We start from the raw sequence: 15,573 nt of genomic DNA, 5'->3' as shown, positions 1-15,573 counted from the left end.
ATTGCATGTGGCAAGGATATGACAAATTCAATTGTATGACTAAGATACCCAGGAGAGGAAGATTTTGAAATGCAAAACTTCATACCTGTCAACTGTTCTAACGTAAGCAGAATTGTTCCAAGTGAATTATTGTTTTTCTGGATCTGATCGATTTTATTCTGCTTTTAAAATCAGTGATTTTTTTGGGGCTAAAATGCCACCGATATTCAGCAGTTTCCCCTCACTAAAATTAGCTATTTTTTCCCATTTATATATATATGTTTTTCCCAATTTCAAATCTAGGGAAATTAGGCCATTTAAAAAAAAAGGTTACCGTATATTTCTGACAGAGTAAATACGTTTTTTTTTCTTCAGTTTTATTCTCCAAACCACTGCACATGCAAAAGGTTTTGTAAAGAATATGTAAAACAATAGAGGCATCCATATAAGCAGATATGCAGCGAAGTATATAGCTTCCAGATGCACATTAAGCCATATTGTTTACAATTTAGTTTGACCGCCATTATATGTAGGGTCAGGCTAATAACAGGAAGTGGCCAACAGTATAGGGTTTTACTAAAATCCGAAAAATACAAAACAGGAGAGACATTCTGGAAACTTGATTATTAATATAATATTTACAAGATTATGGGTACAAATGCTGGTGAATTAATAATTTATTATTTTCTTTATGAAATTAGACAATAGAAAGTATTTCTTAGAAAAAGTAAATAATATATATACAAGGTGTGACTTCCAATACATATTTAATGTTAAATAATGATTTATTTTATGATTTTAAATCAGATCTGAAATAAACCTCAAACAAAAAAATTGTTATTTGATTATTTTATGCATCTTTACCATTTTAATTTACTATGAATGATTTTTCCCAATTTGAGGAAAATGTCGCTAATTTTTCCCAATTCAAAAGGAGGGGTGGTAGTTTGAAAAACAAAAAAAATCACTGAAAATAATAATGGTGGCTATAAAGGTATGGAATTTTCAACATCAGAATGGATGGAGCAATGATGATAGTTAGGAATAAGGATAAATTTGCTGTCATATTGACCTTGAAATGCGTGGATTTTCTGGAGGTTGGTGGGACTTTACCCCTGCAGCCTGACTGGTGGTCTCACACTTGTTCCGCCATGCTTTTTGTTTGTTTTGTTACTGTTTAAGGTTGGCAGGTATGAAATTTCCATGACTGATCAATATCAAATTACTCCTTGTTTGCGTTTATGTTTTTGTGGAATGGACCCCCCCCCCCCCCCCCCCCATGTTAATTTCTTGATGAAGAAAAAATCTTAACTACATTAATAAATATAGCAGCTCTTCACCATGAAAATGTGCTAATATTTCAAATCACAAAAGCTGACCCTACAAAAATAAGTAAATTCTGTTAATGGTAATTAATGATTTGAAGATATGATTAAGGATTAAGTGTTTAGATTGTTTGCATTGTGAGATATAAAACAATGGAAGGATGAAGTAATGTAAAAATCACCTCATGCTTCCCCTGTTTTACACAATACAAACAGGGGCATTATTCCTCATATTTATCATTTCTAGTTGAACTTGTTTCTTTTTTTATGTGTGCAAGGTCAGTTGTTTTTATCGGCAAATAAAATACAGTAACAGAGCATAGGTTTATTACTGACAAGTTGATACTGGCTTAGCTCGGAGCAGATTACTGACAAGCTGCATTATACTGGCTCAGCTCAGCTCAGATTACTGACAAGCTGTGTTATACTGGCTTAGCTCGGAGCAGATTACTGAAAAGCTGTGTTATACCGGCTCAGCTCAGATTACTGACAAGCTGTGTTATACTGGCTCAGCTCAGAGCAGATTACTGACAAGCTTCATTATACTGGTTCAACTCAGCTCAGATTACTGACAAGCTGTGTTATACCAGCTCAGTTCAGCTCAGATTACTGACAAGCTGTGTTATACCAGCTCAGTTCAGCTCAGATTACTGACAAGCTGTGTTATACTGGCTCAGCTCATAGCAGATTACTGACAAGCTGAGTTATACTGGCTCAGCTAGAACAGATTACTGACAAGCTGAGTTATACTGGCTCAGCTCAGAGCAGATTACTGACAAGCTGAGTTATACTGGCTCAGCTCAGAGCAGATTACTGACAAGCTGCATTATACTGGCTCAGCTCAGAGCAGTTTACTGACAAGCTGAGTTATACTGGCTCAGCTCAGATTACTGACAAGCTGAGTTATACTGGCTCAGCTCGGAGCAGATACATGTGGATATTTGTCATTTCAGCATTTTCCTCGCCCACCCATTTATACATACAACACAGTCAACAACATCAAATCTCCGGCCGCACAGAAACCACCACCACAAAGCAGCTCAAGTAGGTATCCAATGTGTCTTGTCACAGTGTGCTGCAGTGCTGTGTATAGGATATACAGATTATCAATAATCAAGAGCAGCACTGTTCTAGGTATCCAATGTGTCTTGTCACAGTGTGCTGCAGTGCTGTGTATAGGATATACAGATTATCAATAATCAAGAGCAGCACTGTTCTAGGTGTCCAATGTGTCTTGTCACAGTGTGCTGCAGTGCTGTGTATAGGATATACAGATTATCAATAATCAAGAGCAGCACTGTTCTAGGTATCCAATGTGTCTTGTCACAGTGTGCTGCAGTGCTGTGTATAGGATATACAGATTATCAATAATCAAGAGCAGCACTGTTCTAGGTATCCAATGTGTCTTGTCACAGTGTGCTGCAGTGCTGTGTATAGGATATACAGATTATCAATAATCAAGAGCAGCACTGTTCTAGGTGTCCAATGTGTCTTGTCACAGTGTGCTGCAGTGCTGTGTATAGGATATATAGATTATCAATAATCAAGAGCAGCACTGTTCTAGGTATCCAATGTGTCTTGTCACAGAGTGCTGCAGTGCTGTGTATAGGATATACAGATTATCAATAATCAAGAGCAGCACTGTTCTAGGTATCCAATGTGTCTTGTCACAGTGTGCTGCAGTGCTGTGTATAGGATATACAGATTATCAATAATCAAGAGCAGCACTGTTCTAGGTATCCAATGTGTCTTGTCACAGTGTGCTGCAGTGCTGTGTATAGGATATATAGATTATCAATAATCAAGAGCAGCACTGTTCTAGCATTTTCTTGTGTTTACAAATGCTGACAAAATTTAACCTTTCTTGATTCATGGCTTTAACCAATTACATGTATTCCAAAACTGTCGCACTAGTATACATCATTGTGCCTGGTTGTCATTTTCCATGTATACATCATTTAATGCCAGTGTTTTGCATTTGAAGCATACTCGGAGTTGATACTCATTGAGTTTATATAGCGAGTTTCTAGCATTAAAATACATGTAGATTGTCAATTGCTTTATTTTTCTAAAAATTGTATACAGACATCTGTGCAAGTTTTTGTTTAACAAAATTTTTAAGATTGGTAAAAAGTTGAGTTATTTACGGTATAAGAAAAAGTTTTAGCGAGGATTTAATTTTGACATTATTAGCGAGGGTATTGAGATCGCTAAGATTGAACATAGCTAACAATTTAATTATTCCATACCAAAGGTAATAGTTATCTTAGAATTATATAAAGTCACTGAAATTAGCTAACAATTTAATTATTCCATACCAAAGGTAATAGTTATCTTAGAATTATATAAAGTCACTGAAATTAGCTAACAATTTAATTATTCCATACCAAAGGTAATAGTTATCTTAGAATTATATAAAGTTACTGAAATTAGCTAACAATTTAATTATTCCATACCAAAGGTAATAGTTATCTTAGAATTATAGAAAGTCACTGAAATTAGCTCTCGCTAAAATTTATATATCAATTTTTATTAAAAAATCGCCAAATTTGTGTTTTGCTAAAAATTCCACTTATATGGTAATATTTCAGAGTTGATATTTTATATTTTCCAAAGTTTATGAATTTCAGCACTAACATTTTTCACACTAATAATGTACAAATGTACATTTCTACATATATATTTTTATATGTATTATTGTGTGTTACCATGTCATTGACAAAGACACTCTGATCAACTTCTCACTACTGACACCTCATTATTACATTACATTGAACTACACTAATCCACATCTCATTATTACATTTCATTGATCTACACTAATCCACACCTCATTACATTACAGTGAGATTATACTACACTAATCCACACCTCATTATTACATTACATTGTACTACACTAATCCACACCTCATTATTACATTACATTGAACTACACTAACCCACACCTCATTATTACATTACATTGTACTACACTAATCCACACCTCATTATTACATTACATTGAACTACACTAATCCACTTGCTATTTAACCTTTAGCTCCCACTAACACCAGTACTAACAGGCACCAGAGGAGTGGTAGTTTGACCTCCAGCTTTTCTGAATTCTCGCGCAAAATGAGACCAAAAACTTTACAGATGAATGGAAACCAGCCATCAATTTTCAAATCTTCTAGTGTGCCCATGAATTTGCAGACTGATATTTCCCCAGGTAAAAACCCCAACCGAGAGGTAAAATGGTGTTGTGGCTACCGAGAGGTAAAATGGTGTTGTGGCTTCTGTGTCTATTATGTTGACTATTATGGAGGTATAGGATTCTCAGTTTTACCTCACTTTTTCCAGCTCAGGATGCTTTCTTACAGTTTATTTGGTACTGGTATTTCAATACAAACTGATTATAGACTGTCCCGTGTCTGTAGACCCTACTCTGTATTTTTTACAAGATGTTGAAAGGATAGTTATCATGCTTCTCATATGCTTGCAATCCCACAATACTGCCTATAAACATGATTTTTTATCCACCAGCATGCTTTGTATCTCTTAACATTATTCAAAACATTTCTTCTCAACAGATGAACAAGAAATGTTGGAGATCTTGTGGTCTCTTGTAGAAATGTTTTCATTTTCTCCAGTATCTGTATTACAGGATATTGATAAATACAATAGGTCTATGGCCAAGCCATATATTATTTTCATTTCTATTCACCATGAGATTGAAGTTGGGGCGTATTATTTTTGGTCTATCTCTCCAACTGTTGAACTGTACATGATGACGACTTTGTGAAAGGTCAAAGGTTAAACCGTGTTTAAACAAAGCTACTTTACATGAATGATGGTCCAGTTCATTACTGTATAGCCAGTTTTTTATGGGACACAAACTTGATTGATTCGGGTCTATAAGGTAAACCAGTTTGATGGATGAAATTTTGATGAATTCACTTTTATTTATTTGAAATGCTTTGTTATTAAAATTGTATAGTTAATTCAACAGATTTGGTGAAATGATATAACTAAAAAAATATGCAAGTATAAATGCATCAAATGTCAAATACATTGTATGGTGAATAATGTACTTGTGATTTAAAATATAATATGCAAATACAAACATGTGAAATGTTCAATATATAAAGTGCCTTTTGCTGTTTCTAAATTTTATTTTCATGATGTATGGCATATTATTTTGTTTCACATTCCATCTGTGTGTCTATATTAGCTCAAAGGTTCTGGGAAGTGTGTGATGTGCCAGTCCTTCATGTAGTTAGGATGAGCTTTCTCTGTTTTTCCAGCATAAATGATTTGTGGGAGAAGAAAATAATCTGAAATTTCAGTTTAAAAACTTGACATTATATTTGATATGTAATGGAAAATTCATTCCCAGTTATAACGACACTGACAGGCATACACCTTTTATACCATTTAATTTATTGTTACCATTAATTGTCTACTCAGAATTAATGAGTTTTAAACAAGAATATCTTAGTGTCCAAGCAAAGACGACTGTAATTGGGCATCACCAAGCCCTGCAATTTCAGCCTGCTTTGATCCCTACGAGGCCATTATCCAGTTCTACATATGGATTACATTCAATCCAGCATGGTCTTAGTTGATAATTAATTTGGAAGGAATTTCATTCTGTCACATTTTTTTGTACATTTTAGAAACTGTTTTAGTTTTCATTAGATTTAGCAATTTTTATTTTTGTGAATCTTTGGAAATTGCCAAAATTGGTCAAAATTTAATACCTGCCAAAAATGGCTATACGATACAAGGTCAATAGCAAATTTGCCACACCTGATCGTGGTTGCACTCGGAGATGTAATGTTTCACAAAACACCTCTTGTTGATCATTCAGGAACTCCACAATACCCACAACAGAAGAGAGGATCGTCAGCTAGTCTATCTAAAGTGGAGGACACCGTGTTTAAACAAACGCCGTCGCCTAGCAGCATGGCTCGCTTGGAAACAACTAACGACAGATTTTCTAACGCCTCCGTGTTCACCCCTGAAGAGAGTCCAGGGAACGTCGCTAAATTCTCCACATTACCAAATATGAAAGCTAAAGGAAAGAAGTTTGCTAAACAGGCAAGTATTTCTGGGGATAAAGTTTAGTTATAAATGTCTGCATTAATTTCTCTAAGCATTTTCAAAATCACATATTGCCTTGCTTAACTTTTGGTGTGTTGAATTTTTTGCTTGAAACTGAAGAACTTAATGACTGATGCTGTTCATGTTGTAGTTTGCTGAATATGAGCACAGGTTTAGTGAACTACAAGGACAGTTGAATGAAAAGGAATCTATGTCGCTTTATTGTGCCAACAAACTGGACGTGCACATCAGTATGTACAGAAAAAAACCACGCTAAAATCATGTCAAAGAATAAGGTTAATTAGGAAGAATTGATGCAATATCTCTGGAATTTGAACATTGCTGGAATATTGAAACACTTTTTTTTGTTTATGAATAATATCGTATTTTCAGGTCGCTTGCAGACTGAGATTTTGCAGCAGACTTTGGAGAATGAAGATGAATTATTAATAGCGATAGCAGGAATAAAACAGGTATGAGAGACATTAATCAATGGTTTGATCTGATGATGACGGTTACCGGGGTACTTTGGTTTGATCTGATGATGACGGTTACCGGGGTACTTTGGTTTGATCTGATGATGGTTACCAGGGTACTTTGGTTTGGTCTGATGATGATGGTTACCTGGGTACATTGAAAATCTTCATGTGCATAGATTGAAAATGAATTTTATATAACATTAAAGGCATATTTAAAAGTTTCTTAGGATGTGCATGTATGTCAGTCTAAAGTACAATTATACCCCCACAATGTGCCACATACATCATTTGAGGAGGGGGGGGGGGTTGTATACAGAAATCACTCTGTCTATATGTCTGTACAGTTAAGCAGACTTGCAGCAGAGGTCAGATATGGGACAAGAATGACTGTTATTGATTTTTAGGTCAGAAGATCAGCAAAATATAAAGACTTTAAGATTTCCTTTATCACTCGGAAGTGGTGAAACTTCACCAGCAGACTTTCTATGGAAAAGTGATCCCAAACAAATTTGAGATTAAAAAGATTAAAGGATAGGTAATTGAGACATAGGAAAAGAGTTAAAGAGAAAATTTTAAAGGGACTATTTCATCATTTGCTGCTACATGCACGAAACCGGTATTACGTGTACTTCATCGGAGGAATACTTCTGGGGTTCAAAGGTCAACAAGACATGAAGGAAATTTTTTTCTTGGCTTTAATTTATTTTCCCTTTTCACTTATATTCATGAAGAAGTTGAGACTAGACATTGATGTCAAAAAATCAATTTTTTCTTTTTGACCAAGTTACATGAAACTTTACACACAGTATTCCAATGTGATGAAGATTAATATTATTGATGGTAGTGGTGTGTGCAAGGGTAGGAAAGGGGGGGGGGGGGTTAGAAGGTCAAGTAAATTGGACAATAATAAGTGTGGATATCTGACATGGTTTAACTAATATTCCTCTCCACCTTTGTTCATAAAACCTCGCACTTTGATTATCTATGAGTTAATGACTATTCCTGAGCGACTCAGGTGACCTATTGCTATTTGTGCCCATCCACTGCTGTTTGGCAGTAACTTATGTAACTTATTCAATCTTTCAATTTTTTTTTTTTACTTTTAAACATATAGCAGACAAACTTAGCAAACTGTGACATTCATGGCCCAGGGTCAGAGGTTCAGGTTGGAGCTAAACAGGTCATATAGAAAAAAATGTATCTTTCAAAATCTCCTCCTTTATTCCTGAACATATTACAGACAAACTGAATGCCTGGTTATAATTAACACAGAGATTTCTACCCAAATTGTGACCCCTTTGTTAGGGGTTCAGACTCCAGGGCAGGGCTATATGACGTGTATGCTAAAAATACATTACAGCATTGAATATTTTCTTTACTCCTTTTAAAACATTTAGCAAACAGTGTATAGGTAAAGGCTCAAAATTCTGAATGTGGATGATAAATAGGAATCACATGTTTATCTGTTCTTCTGTCCATCTCTATTCCTTAATCCTATTTTGTGTCTGACCCTAACTTTTAAGTGAAAATATTACAAGTTTGTACTTGTCACAAAGGTCGCGTATGACCAGACAATTGTCATAAACTTGAGCCAAGGTCAAGAATAGAGAAATATTAGAAATATCTGTTGAGGTCACAACTTTGAAATTAAAAGACTTTGGAAGCTTATACTTAGCAGAAAGGTAGGCTATGACCAGGTGATATGCATTAACATGAGTCAAGGTCATATGGTTACTAGTGAAAAAGATTTGTCATAGCTACATTATTTTGCTAATGGAAAAACACTTCACATTGTGAAACAATCAATTACTGGTTTACCTCGACCAATACCTAACTAGATCCAAAGTCATGGGTAGACCTCATCAAAAGTCAGTAAGTGTATAATGTCCGTCCGCAGGGCAATTAAGGTCATACTAAAAGTATCGAATGATCCATATTTTATAATTTAAGACATATATCACTACAATCATGTTACATTTGTTATCAAGGTTTTGTTTCCACAAAGAAATCAAGTAAATTTTGCATTGATAAATTATCTTGTTTAGGACTAGTGATGTAAAGATGGCTGGTGTTATATAAATATCACAAAAAAGTGGAGTAACGTATGTAAATAAGGAAAATAATTAACAAAGTTGAGTAACGTATGTAAAAAAGGAAAATAATTAACAAAGTGGAGTAATGTATGTAAAAAAGGAAAATAATTAACAAAGTGGAGAAATGTATGTAAATAAGAAAAATAATTAACAAAGTGGAGAAATGTATGTAAAAAAGGAAAATAATTAACAAAGTGGAGAAATGTATGTAAATAAGAAAAATAATTAACAAAGTGGAGTAACGTATGTAAAAAAGGAAAATAATTATCAAAGTGGAGAAATGTATGTAAATAAGGAAAATAATTAACAAAGTGGAGTAACGTATGTAAATAAAGAAAATAATTAACAAAGTGGAGTAACGTATGTAAAAAAGGAAAATAATTATCAAAGTGGAGAAATGTATGTAAATAAGGAAAATAATTAACAGAGTGGAGTAACGTATGTAAAAAAGGAAGATAATTAACAAAGTGGAGTAACGTATGTAAATAAGGAAAATAATTAACAAAGTGGAGTAATGTATGTAAAAAAGAAAAATAATTAACAAAGTGGAGAAGTGTATGTAAATAAGGAAAATAATTAACAAAGTGGAGTAAAGTATGTAAATAAGGAAAATAAATGAATAAGGAAATCCAAGGAGTGGAAATATTTCCCACGTTACTAGTTAAAATGACAAATTAATGTCTATATTGATGCAATATTGGGAGAGATCTAAATACACAAATGTACATGTAGCTGCAATAATGTAGCCCTCTCTGACTTGACTCTTTAGGATCTCCTAAATGGTGCAGATGTGGAAGTTATTCCCTCCCGAAAATATCAGAATTTAAAAAATTAGAGCGGACTACATTATCGCAGCTAAAATGTACACTTTACAACGAAATTCACTGAAAAATAGCTTTCCCAAAATTGACACATTCAGACCCACCATGTGGTTTTCTTTTGTAAATAATAATCATCAATCAAAAGAAACAATTCAAATGATACATTTTCAATGTTTTTGCCTCAACCTAATTAAAATTAGATCCTATGATCCGCTCATCTACTATCGCTACACATATGTAGCGATAGTAAATGAGTGGATCATAGGATCTAATCTTAATTAGATTGTTTGTCTTTGATATCTTTAAAATTTGTAATGATGGCCAAATATAAATATGGTATTATTATTTCCTCATGAATGTGTTGTGGATGTAAACACTGCATGTATGAATGTTGGTAATTATAGTACATGTATGTCTATTTTAATTGCTGGGGATTCCTACAAAAATGAAAGTTGAATATAAATTTAGGAAATGTAATTTTTGAAAATACATGAGGGTATGAAATGCCACATTTTACTGCGATATAGTTCTCATGAAGCGTTATTTTGCTTCATGAGGAATGAAGCATTGCAGTTCATGCCCTCATGTATTTTCAAAAATTTCATTCGTTTCTTATTTGTATCCTGGTGTTGTTTTGATCATCATTGGAAATTTGTTAGTTTTTAGCTCACCTAAGCTGAAAGCTCAAGTGTCAGAGCTTTTCTGATCACCCGTTGTCGGTCGCCAGTCTGTAAATTTTTCACATTTTCACCTTCTCCAGAACCACTTGGCCAATTTCAACCAGGCTTGGCAAAAAGTATCCTAAGGTGAAGGGCTTTCAAGTTTGTTCAAATGCCCCTTCAAAGGGGAGATAATCACAAAACTGCAAAAATAGGTGGGGGTCATTTAAAAATCTTATTTTCAAGAACCACTGGGCCAAAATAGATGCAATTTACAGTAAAGCTTCCTGCCATAGTTCAGTTTCAAATGTGTTACAACAATGACCCCTGGGGGTAGGTTGGGGCAACAATAGGGGATCAAAGTTTTACATGCGAATATATTTAAAAATCTTCTTCTCAAGAACCACTGGGCCAGGAAAGTACAAATTTTACATGAAAGCTTCCTGACATAGCGCAGATTTAAGTTTGTTAAAATCATGGCGTCCGAGGGTAGGATGGGGCCACAATAGGGAATCAAAGTTTTACATAGAAATATATAGGGAAAATCTTTGAAAATATTCTTTTCAAGAACCAATGAGCCAGAAGAGCTGAGATAGTGCAGATTCAAGTTTGTTATAATCATGGCCCCCAGGGGTAGGTTTGGGCCACAATAGGGGATCAAAGTTTTAGGGAAAATCTTGAAAAATCTTCTTTTCAAGAACCACTGGGCCAGAGAAGTTTACATTTACATGAAGTCTTCCTGTCATAGTGCAGATTCAAGTTTGTTAAAACCATGGCCCCCAAGTGTAGGGTGGGGCCACAATAGGTGATCAAAGTTTTACATACAAATCAATTGGAAAAATCTTTAAATATGAACCAAGGTGACTCAGGTGAGCGATGTGGCCCATGGACGCCTTGTTGTGTAAACCACAATCAATGTCTACATCGTTCTATTACATACTACCCAGTACATGCAATACTTTCTTGCTTAAACAAAACTTTACAGCTTCAGTTATTCTGTTTCTGTTACTAGGTGAGAGATGTTTTGAAAGGGACTCTTAGATTCTCTCAAGTGGAGGAGGAAGATATGAAAATTAAAAACAATTACTATGGGTCAGAAAATTACTCCTCTCCTGAGGCTAATCATCAAGACTCGGGGAAGCAGACGACAGAATCACTCAGCAAGAAAGGAAGAATTTTCTACATGAGCAGTGAAGAAAATTCAGAAAATGCGGAATCCCCTACTGAGGGCCCCACTCCGGTATTGACCTCTAGAAAGGGGTCATTTAAGAAAGAGGCTCCGCTTCCCCAAGAGGATGCCAGAGATTATGAGTTAAGTGACAGTGTTCCCCAAGGAGGTCGAAAAACAGCAGCAAGTGGCATTCAAAATCAGACAGTAGATGTTACGGAAAAAACTCATCCCCTGGAGACAAGTCCAAACCCTCTGTATGATTTTAATTGTTCAGTGGATTCTGTGTAGTCTGCATCTATAAATAGAACCATTTGTGCTCTACCATAAGAATTCTTTACTCTGGTCGCAATTGAAATTTACTTCCATGTTTGTGTTGTAACAGTATACTGGTTCAGAACACTGGTATTTTGCGATTCCAGATTTATCCATTATGCATTAGTTCATCTGTAGAATGATATTTTTGTGTCATTTATTTCATTTGAGATGTATAAAATAAGTCTTTCATGTTATTTGAGAGGTTCCCAAAGATTGTGACTCTTTCCATTGTAATTGTATCTAATTACTGTGTCATGTGGAGTTCGGAATATGTAAAAAAAAAATTGCCCCCTTTTATTTTTGCCCTCATCGGTGGGCATATTGAAGGCTGGGTTATAACTTTTCTCTCTTAACACAACTGTGTTGGGTGGGAATTTAAAACAGGATGAAACTGTTTACAAGGGTAGAAGGGTGAGGGGGAAAAAAAGAGGTGGGTGGGGGGGGGGGGAAGAGGTGAAAATAACCTTATATACAGTATTACCAGGTAGATGTTAAGAGACCAACATGCTGGATCCATGCAGTGTTTTGCTATTTACATGTACATATAAAATTCTCAGTATTGTGCCCCTTTTCTTTCCCACCAATAACACTGGTTTTCCAGTTTTCTAGACAATCTGTACCTGTGCGAAATATTTCATTTTTTAATTAAATTTTTCAGTAAATATTTTTCATGATGGGTGTATTACTGTTTAAGAACTTTCATTTGTGAATACTTTTATTTGGAAAAGGCCCACATGAAACATGATGGCAACTTGACCAGTACTGTTGGCGAGTAAGACTTCTGTGTGCACTTTGTGAATTATAGTTATCGGTGCACGGCGGCTGCTTGTGCTCACGAATCTCGCAGAAACTTTTCACATCTGCAAGTTATAGTTGGCTTCTAGTATTATGTCATCATGGGTTAAATTCGTCACTGTATAGTTTTTTTGGCATTTACTTATAAATGCTTTCTTTTTCTTTTATACTGTCAGATTATGTGAACAAGATTCCACACCGTGTGATTCATTTGTCTGTCCACGTACATTGTGTAAGTAAATCGGTGTAAGTGATGCTGCAATATAGTACGTTGAGAAAAAATTAAACATGGTTACAAGCATATTTAATGATACATGTATACTTCAATTTCAGTTAATGACACGTGCAATATTTTAATTGCAAAAAATTAGTGACTTATTTACAATGATCCAGCTTTGCTCTATCAAAATAAACATATTTCAGTGAAGAGGAGGGGGTTGCCACACACACACACCCAAACTTTTTTTGGAAAATCCAAAATTTACCTAAATTGTTGTTCATGCATAAAAAACTGCTTATAAGATATATAGGAATTGTAACAAAAAAAACCAAAAAAAAGGGAATGGAATTGTTATAACGAAAGGATTGGGCACAAGTTGTTGAAACTAATACTTTTGACAGCATTTGTACATACATATGAGAATAAATGATATAAGGAAACGGTTTTTTAATCATTAAAGCTGAATCGTTGTAATTTATTAACTAGAATTTGTGTTCAAATTTATTTTCTCAGGACTGTTGTAAATGTTTATATCAATTTGGTTCAAACTTATTCCACAAACACTGTGATAGAAGCTCTTGTGCGTCTTCCTTTGTCGTAAATAGAAATGTGCGTCTCGGGCTATCAATGTTAATAGCAATGAACTAACACCCTGTAGATGTTTTTAATGATACCTTGGTGTTTTCTATAAGTGTTGGTAATTAAATGGTGGTTTTTGAGCATTTCCATGAATTCCATGGACTGATGTAAACGTGGGTTGATTTGAGAGAAATTATGTTGTACAGGAGTTCTACTCATTTTGTTCTGTTACATTCCTTTGTGCAATATGTTATTGTTTAAAAAGATTAAACCATCATCAGTTACATGACATTTTGTGTCCACCGTCTTAGTTATTACTGCTGATTAAAGATTTAGAAACATCCATAGTGTCTGACCGGTTTCTCTCAGGAAAAAGTCATGATAATTATTGGTTCTAACTTTTGACTTTGAGAGGGGTAATATATATATTTTTGAGGTTTTGTGATAAGACTTTTTGCACCAGTGCAATGTTTGATGGCCGTTTGACATTGAACTAAAATTTCCCACCTTTCAAAACTTATTAAAGGGAATTATAATGAACGAGATCCATGGACCCATCTGAGGAGATTTATACAACTATACAAAAGTTTATACTTTATGAGCAGGATTGAGGCAAAATAGTTGTTTTATCAAGATTGTATGTTTTAGTGTTGAATAAAAGCGTGTCCCATGAGGGTTTAAATGTGGAATTTCAAAACCCTTTCACTTACCCTTAAATAATTAAAGCCAGGTTTTGAAAAGTAAGTCAAATGTCATTCATAATCACAAATTCAAATATTGTTGTTTTATTCCTAGGTCTTTTGCAAGAGAAAAAACATTTGAAATATGAAAACCTTCCTGATTTCTCAAAGTACCGTAGGTTCAAGTGATAGTTATTTGATGGTACTGACATGGAAAAAAAATTACAAACAATATCAAGTGAAATATGAAAACCCCATGCTTATTATCACTGTTTGATAAATGTAGTCATTCTAAAGTTTTTGTGTCCCATTTAACAAATTTCTCTCGTGTAGAGAAATCGCCAGCTTTGTGTTATGCCACAAATGTTGTCATAGCAATCAAGCTTCTTTATTTTGCCAACGCTTTCACTTGGCAAAGGTACAGTCACTACCTCTGTTAAATCTGATATGGGTGACAAGATCGAGTATTGAACCTGCGTCTCCTGGTTGTAAAGTACACAATAATCATTTTAATACGCCAGTCGAAGACGGAACGTAATATATGGTATGGCGTCGTCTATCTAGACCTTATGGGCAGGATACAGACCAAACCGTAATCTCCAGGATTTTGAAACTTGGTACATTTGATCACCAAGATATGATGAGAGGAAGATGCTTATTGTTTTTCAAAATCAAAGGTCAAGGTCGTAGTACCAAACTGTAAGCTCCAGGATATTACATTTTGGTATATTTGATCACCAATTGGTTTTCAAGATCAGAAGTCAAAGGTCAAGTTCATAGTATTACTTAGTAGGAAAACCTTGCAGACAGGATACAAATGAACTGTAAGCTCCAGGACAGGGTTGTGGATAACCAGCGAGTAGTATTTGCTGTGGGCAATTGCCGTTATTAAAAATCAGCTTGCCCACATGGCGACCAAACATTCTCATTTAAAACGTTATATATGAACCCTTTCAATAAAACATTATATTAACCATGATTATTCATGTCGTGTGCAAAGCAGATGCTTGGCATAGGTTATGTCAAGCATATATGTGACCCAGACTACCAGCATATCAACAATGTGGCGATTTTAAAACCCCAAAAGAAAATCTTACATAGACCATTACTAGATCAAACACGCAGAATTGGCTTGTTAATTGGTCATGGCTGTTTCACATGGCAAGCGGAATGATTAGTTGGTTGTATATTGATTAACGTTCTGCTTGAGAATAGTCACCATTACCAGTGGGAAGGCTGTAAAATTTAGGCCTGATTGGTGCATACGGCTTTTGCACAGGAAGGGTTGTTTATCGTGCCACACCTGCTGTGACATGGGGCCTCAGTTATTGTGTTCTCTTCTGAACCGCCGTGGTGGCCTAGAGGTTAAATTA

General features: G+C 34.9%; 1 protein-coding gene across 9 annotated transcripts in view; it reads left to right on the top strand.

Annotated features, from left to right (window-relative positions):
* LOC125646865 (TBC1 domain family member 5-like) overlaps positions 1–13,811 on the top strand; it is a 46,384-nt gene extending 32,573 nt beyond the window's left edge. For 6 of the 9 annotated variants that reach the window (XM_048873444.2, XM_048873440.2, XM_048873445.2 and 3 more), the window contains 6 exons: positions 2,258–2,348; positions 4,344–4,514; positions 6,156–6,385; positions 6,540–6,639; positions 6,782–6,861; positions 11,453–13,811. In XM_048873444.2, the coding sequence (XP_048729401.2) occupies positions 2,258–2,348; positions 4,344–4,514; positions 6,156–6,385; positions 6,540–6,639; positions 6,782–6,861; positions 11,453–11,899 (1,119 nt within the window). In that variant the 3' untranslated portion in view covers positions 11,900–13,811. The remainder of the gene's footprint in view (positions 1–2,257; positions 2,349–4,343; positions 4,515–6,155; positions 6,386–6,539; positions 6,640–6,781; positions 6,862–11,452) is intronic. The other 3 variants (XM_056141725.1, XM_048873446.2, XM_056141723.1) reach the window with 1 other exon arrangement.
* The last annotated feature ends 1,762 nt before the right edge of the window (positions 13,812–15,573 follow it).

This window comes from Ostrea edulis, chromosome 6 (genome assembly GCF_947568905.1).
Source record: "Ostrea edulis chromosome 6, xbOstEdul1.1, whole genome shotgun sequence".
NCBI classification, from domain to species: Eukaryota; Metazoa; Mollusca; class Bivalvia; order Ostreida; family Ostreidae; genus Ostrea; species Ostrea edulis.
Note: the sequence above shows the minus strand (reverse complement) of the source record. Positions and strands in the feature narration are given on the sequence as shown.